Consider the following 7,233-nt stretch of genomic DNA (forward strand, 5'->3'; position numbering starts at 1 on the left):
GTATGCAGATTTTGTATAATGTTAGCAATGTTTGGAACTAAAAGCCAAGGTCTAAGTGTAAATTTGTTATTCTTATCAAGCTTTCAAGAATATTTAAATTTTTTTTATTTCGAAATGCAATATTAAATAATATATTTAGTTCTATTTTATTGTCTTTTTGAAATCTTTGCTAAGATCTTCAGATTAAAATCAACAGTTAATCACATAATTGATCTAAAAAAAATTATTTCGAAATTTATGCATTAGAATTTGTTGTAGGGGTGTTAGTGTGGCATGGAGAATGTGTAGTTTTTTATCTCAAATTTGCCCTTATTTTAAAATGTGTTTTATAAATTTTTTGAACTTTACTTTAAATTTATAATTTTAGGACATTTGCTTTCCAAAATGAAAATTAAAAAAAAAAAAACTATGCCGCATACCTTATAATTAAGATTGCAATAAAATTATAAAAAAACAGTATAATGTTACCTTAAAAAATTAGAGAAGTAACCAAGTGATGATATATTTTGACTCGAAACAGAGAAAATTTCTAAACAATGCTCATAAAATTTATTCGTTTCAACCAATGAAAATTAAGCATTTCAACTGAGGAAAGTTAATCATTTTTACGTCATCGTATGATCCGATGACGTCATCGTGTTCTAAAAATAAAAATTCATTTTCTCTTGAGATTTTGCTCTTGTATGATTAATAACATTTGTGATCTAAAAAAACTTGTTTAGCGATGGCGAAACTTTTGAGGAAAGTGTAAGTTAAACTCTATTTATACTTTTAAATATTCACATTTAAATGCTAACTCATAATATTAGTTTTGAGTTTTTAAAAAATCCTAATTTTTTAATTACTTTTAAAGGTATTGTGTTCATTTATACTATGTAGATTTCATTTTAAATGAAATTGAATTATAAATAAATCATCTAATTTCTGCAAGAAACTAAACTAGATATGCTTTCTAACTACCTATCTTCAATAGCATTACGGCTTATGTTTTAAACCTTAAAAATAACTAAAATTAGAAAATAAATGGAAATTTCCTTACAAAAATTTTAATTTGTGAGTTATGTAAACGATTCATTTTCCTCTCTTGATGTTTCATAATTATTAAATTATTATAGAGCCACATCAAACACTTGTCAATTTCATAAACTCAAAAATTTAAATTTTATGTATATCTTGTACGCAGAGTAAAATGCGGATCACTCATTATTTTTTTCGACTTTCATAATTTCATAAATTTTTCATAAATTCTTTTCATATTTCACCAAATAGCAAAGTTTTCACGATTTAGAATTTCCCGATGAATGATTGTCGAATAAATAAAATTAAGTTTCTATACATGAAGTTGATTTTTAGAACTACACAGTTTTTGGACGTTGTAAAATTCGCTAAGTTAAATGACTTTTTGTGTTTGTATTAAAAAGTAAACAAGTAAAAATGTACTCCCGAATCTAAAAAGTAGTTAATAAATAAACTCTGCTTAGGTTAGTGTCCAAGTTTTGACTAATTTCAGATCAAATAATTCAATTGAACGTGGTTTGATTTTTTCATGGCGTCATTATAAATTTCTGTTAACCTAAACATTAATTCAAAGTAAGGAATTTGTTAGTACACATTTTTACTGACATACTAAAGTAAAGGCAATAATTTTGCCATATTTTAAAGCTTTATTAATAATATTATTATTACTAAAATGAGTTATTAATCAATAATTTTTAAATTAAGAAACGGTATATAAAATTATCGCTTTTTTAAATTTAAATTAAATGAAATAACATTGACATTTTTGGTAACACTGCTCTGTACTATTTGTGTAAATCTCAACTGACTTGGCAAGTTTTGTTTAAACTCAATAAATTACCTAATACTTATTATTATTTCTATAACTATTATTACTAAAATTAATATTACTTATATCTATTAAATACTTTAATCACCAATAAACGATTAAACAATATTAAGCTCTTATTTTATTGAGTAGTAATCTTTTATTTATGAGTATTTTACTGCAATTAATAAAAATATTTACCTACACCTCGTTTAAATTTCCAACAAGCGTTTATAACGAATTACAAGGATATTAAAATGCATTTAGATTTAACACAATACTTTTACCAAAAATCTATCAATACATTTAAGATTTGTGCTTAATATATACCAAATTAAAAGACATAACACATTTAATACAGTTTTAAATTAAATGTATTTCAGAAAAAGAATTCCTAATTTAATTCTTCAAATTTTGAAAATAAGTTCGCTGGCAGTAGTTCAATTCAACGTTTTTAAATAATTGTGCTACATTTAAAATGTTTATTTTAAATGTATGTTTATTTTAAATGTTTATTTTAAATATATACCAAATTAAAAGACATAACACATTTAATACAGTTTTAAATTAAATGTATTTCAGAAAAAGAATTCCTAATTTAATTCTTCAAATTTTGAAAATAAGTTCGCTGGCAGTAGTTCAATTCAACGTTTTTAAATAATTGTGCTACATTTAAAATGTTTATTTTAATTTATTTTATAACTGTCGTTGAACAGCAGACCCAATTTTGGGTTTATGACAACCTATGTTCAACTCCATAGCCTTGTAATTTTGAACCCAATCCAGAAGACAAGAAAACTGCTTCGTGGAGGACTTTTTGACGGAACTAACCCGCATTTGCGTTACATGGAGAGGAAAACCATGAAAACTCGTGGTTAGCTTGACGGTAAGGGGACTCAATGATCCGTTCACCACTGAGGGTATTTCACGTCAGCGCTGTGGTCGGTGCGAGCCGGGTGCGGAATTCGTATCGACTAGCCATGGCTGGGATTCAAACCTGGTTCACCTCATTGGGAGGTGAACACTTTACTAACTAACTAATGGCCAAAGGGTTAAAATAAACAGGGAAAGATTTTATTTTATTTTACAACCGTCGTTGAACAGCTGACCGAATTTTGAGTTTACAATTACTAATGTTCAATTCCATATCCTTGTAATTTTGAACCCAATCTTGAAGACCAGAGAACTCCTGGATGAAGTATTGGGAGATCAAGTAATTAAATATACGACTTCTTTAAAATTCTATTTCTCAGAAACTATTCAACCGATTTCGCTCAAATTTGGTATTTTGCCATGTAAAACTCTCAAAGATGCTCATAAGAACCATGAAGCGGTGTGTGCAAACTCCCAGGAATAATTCCAGGTTCTGATTTACACAGGTCACCAGCAAGTTACCGATGATATTGCAATAAAAAAAGACAGATATGTATAAAAGATATGTATAAAAGATATGTATAACATTCGCAATAGCGAATGTTATACATATGCAATATTTATTGAATACGATGTTATTGTGATTGTTTCGATAATAAAGTATTGACGAAACGAAATTATTTAATAATGTAAAAATACTATATTTCAGTTTAAGTGAAAAATACCGCAAAATGCTGCTAAAGAACCGATAATTTTGACAATTCATCACGATATTAAAATTCTTCTCTTGCGGCTCGAAACAACTTCACCAATTTATGGTTCTCGTCATTTTTTTTAACCCTGAATTTATAGTAAGAGATTTACGATAAGCAGCTAAAAAATTATTTGTTCAAAAAAGAAAGATTGCTGTCATACGCTTGGAGAAAATTTCCTAGCTGTATCAAATTGTGTTTCGTTTCATTTTGTTTTAACCTGATCCGCGTATTGAATTATTGTTAAAGATTCACGGCAAACATATACAAAATTATCTGAAAGAGGTCAGTTTCCACGTTTGGCAAACTTTCCCAACTGTATCATGTTTTCACCCATTATCAAAATGGGTCTTGATGGCGTCCTCACACTTTTCAACTACAATAATCAAGAGTAATAGTAAACAGTGCGTATATGTTGCTATGGCGATCGCTGCTATTTGATAATTTTTTTACAATTCTTTCTTTCACTTTTAATTTTGTTATAAGTTGGTAAGTTTATTTTTGAGATATGGGACCAGAGAGATCGCATAAATAATTCTTGAGTTGTGAATTCTGAGATATGAATACTTCTTGAGAATTTAATCATTTGAACGATATTTTTATTTTTATTGTTTTAATTATGAATCAGGAATTCTAACCCACAGTTCAAACTGGATCCTTTCCAATACTAATCCAGGTGAATATCACACATAAAGAAGGTCCAAACTAGTTGATACGCTCCCAAAAGTTAGAGTTGAAGCAAGAAAAAAACGACGCCAAGGCCTAAACTTACCGAGGCTGAAAAAGCCAAAGCCATTGAACGTAGACGGGAATACCTTAAGCGTTACACACAAACGGAAAAACGAAATGATTTCGTTCTTAAACGCAAGCATGAAGCCCGTCCCTCACAAAAGTACCAAAGTGGTTGAGAGAATTGAACCCTACCGAAGAACGAATGGTGGCTCTTCAAACCCCTATCATGCAAATACGAGAATAGGGTGTTGATCACCCGTTAGGAAGAAAAAGATCCATTGTCAACGTACCCAATAACTTGCACAAGACCGTAGACTGTCTTCAACGATCTATATAAATGATTCATTCACTATTCGTGTAAAATTGCAAAAAAGCCTGCCTAGCTTTCAAATCATATTTCATGTATGAACTTGTGAATTCGAAACGGGTGTATGATGCAGCTTACAATCTCCAACAAACACCATTGTACCAATCCGAAAATCTTAATATTGATCTCGCTTGGCTGTTCAATGTCTATTCAGTCATCAAAAGAATTTACACAGAATGTGTCTGCGCTGCATAATGTCTGCGAAATTGTGTACCGAGCAGTTCAGGATTGACAGTTAAAGATGTCCAAGATAAAAACACAAAGAAGTTGCTTTTCCAAAAAATATTAGATAACAACTATTTTGCCAATGGGTAAACTAATTGTCGCAAGGCAATCACATTTTTTTTGGAATTAGATTCTTGTTTCTAATTATAGTTATATACTGCTTAATCATTAGTTTACTAATTCAGTCCTATTAATATAAAAATGTCGATTTATTTCAGTTCCTATTAAATATTTTCCAACATAAATACTATTTGCATAATCCAAATAAATATATCCCCCAAATGCATATCGATATTTAAAAATATGACTTTAAAAAACTTTTTTTTTTGTAGTTTAACAAGTAAATTTGTGTTGAAATATGATTCGCCAACAAAATCAGAATGCAGAAAATTATTCACAAATTTTCGTCGTCTTATTTCTTCCATAGGTTTGGCAGGAAGGAAAGAAAGTTGAATCTGGAGGAAACGTACAGGCTTTGGGCGAAGAAAACCTTTGGTCCCCCAAAGAGGATAGGGAAGAAGGATGAGAATGAGATGAACAGGATGTTTTTATTAATTAAAGATCCAGAAATTTGGAAACCGGGTACGCACGCTGGTGTTTTTCAGTGGAAAGACAGGGGTCTTTACTCTGAGGAAGTTTATGAACGAGTGTGGGACTGGTTGAAGTCTCAAAATTTCGACTCACCTCCCCCTGATCTGCAGGAGGAAGAAGATCGTTTGGCGAAAGCTCTAAAGAATAAGGGTCGTAAGGTGTGGTCTCCGTTTTTGTTCTCCGCTCTGTGAGTTTCAAAAGATTCTGTTTGTTTTTCAATAGTTTTCCTTCCATTTGCTAAATCCGAAACTCGTTCAGTAAAAGATTTAAATTTAAAAATTTTTTTCTTTCTATTCATCACCTCAGCTGGTTTCCGGCTATGGCCGTCTCAAGTGGTTAATGCCATCTCTATCAATTCTACGAAAGTATTTTTCTCCATCTATTTCACCCATACAACTTCTCAATTTCTTCACATTAGATCTCTTCCATTTTCTCTCAGACATATTTTCTTATGACTGGTTTATTGTTGCTGTGTCTAATATCACATCTCATTTGCTGCAGTTTAATAACCATAACTATTGCAGGATCTCTAAATTTGATACATCACTTTGAGACATCACTCATCACTTCACATCTGAGTCTTCACACCATACAGTCTTCCATTTTTTCGCAGGTTTATTTTCTTTCAACTGATTTATTTTTGTGTCTGTTCTCGCATTTCATCTGCTGGAGTTTAACAACCTTAGCTACAGTTGGATCTCTAAATTTCTTTCCTTATTCTCCAATATTTCTTTCTCCTTAACCACTTTAAAAATTCTTCTCAAGATGTTGGCAAATTAAGTAATCTATATCTTTTGAAATTTCCTGAATTAATTTCTGACTTTGAAAGTAAAATAGTTTTCCGCAAAGCAGATTGAAAATAAGAAAGCATTTCTTTCTTCAAAACTTTAGATATTTTTTTGGCACAAACTCCAGAATAGTAATAGTCAAAATTTTAATTTTTTTTCTTATTTGCAAGAGATGAAATTAGTTCCTGATATCAAACTTAAACTATTGTTTAAAAAAATAAGAAAGAATCAAAGGCATTTTTCCCTGAGTTTTTCCGGTGGTGTTACACAAGCAATTTAATTATACACAAAACAAAAAATCTTAAAAATTTAGATTCATTTTTAGTTTCAAACGAGCTGTTTCACAATAACACGGGATAAACATTTTCTTTAAATTCTGTCTAAATAATGAAAATTAGTCTAAACCAAAGTTAAACATATATAAGAGAAAGATCGAAATAGGATAAGCTAATGAAGAACTTGCCAAAAAAACACAAAAAAGTTTTAATTGTATGAAAGGCACAGAAAGAAAGCGGCATCAGTCCATGTCATCAAGCTCTAAGAAAAATTACATTCTATAACAACGAAGTATCAGCAAATTAGATCCTCAGACTACTGTCTAGATCTACATAAAATAGATGGTAGTAAAAAATATCTAAAATCTACAAAAAAGATAGAGATAATTTCTGAAGAAAAATTTTTTTGTCTGGAATAATTTATATTTGGTACTTCATGCTCATGATTCGTTTTGGTCTTTTTATGTACTTTTCGGAAATTTTACATGCCTTTGACGAAGCATTGCCTCAAAGCGTTGATAATTTCAAATCTTATTATGCAGAAGACAAAATAATCAGACAGCAAGGAGTGGCTTGCCAAGGTGCGTGGATGCCTTTGGTTGCCTGTTTGCCCGCTCTCCGCACGCCATAAGACTGGACTGATGCCGTTTTTACTCTGTACCGTCCTTCTAGTTAGTTAAAAAACACCCATAAGCACAAACATTTTTAAGCTCTAGAATCAAAGTTTTAAGGAAAACAAAAGAAGTATGCTACTGCTGACTTCAAATAATACAATAAACTGTATAATTTACTGAACACTATTCAC

At 30.4% G+C, this 7,233-nt stretch overlaps 1 protein-coding gene across 1 annotated transcript; it reads left to right on the forward strand.

Moving 5' to 3' along the window:
- The first annotated feature begins 689 nt into the window (after positions 1 to 689).
- LOC147809913 (uncharacterized) lies at positions 690 to 6,829 on the forward strand. The gene is made up of 2 exons (XM_087164650.1): positions 690 to 747; positions 5,202 to 6,829. Exons 1-2 carry the CDS (start codon positions 725 to 727, stop codon positions 5,554 to 5,556), a joined length of 378 nt encoding a protein of 125 aa, XP_087020776.1. The 5' UTR covers positions 690 to 724; the 3' UTR covers positions 5,557 to 6,829.
- The last annotated feature ends 404 nt before the right edge of the window (positions 6,830 to 7,233 follow it).

This window comes from Parasteatoda tepidariorum, chromosome 5 (assembly GCF_982258835.1).
Source record: "Parasteatoda tepidariorum strain Cologne lab strain chromosome 5, Ptep-v5.0, whole genome shotgun sequence".
Taxonomy (NCBI): domain Eukaryota; kingdom Metazoa; phylum Arthropoda; class Arachnida; order Araneae; family Theridiidae; genus Parasteatoda; species Parasteatoda tepidariorum.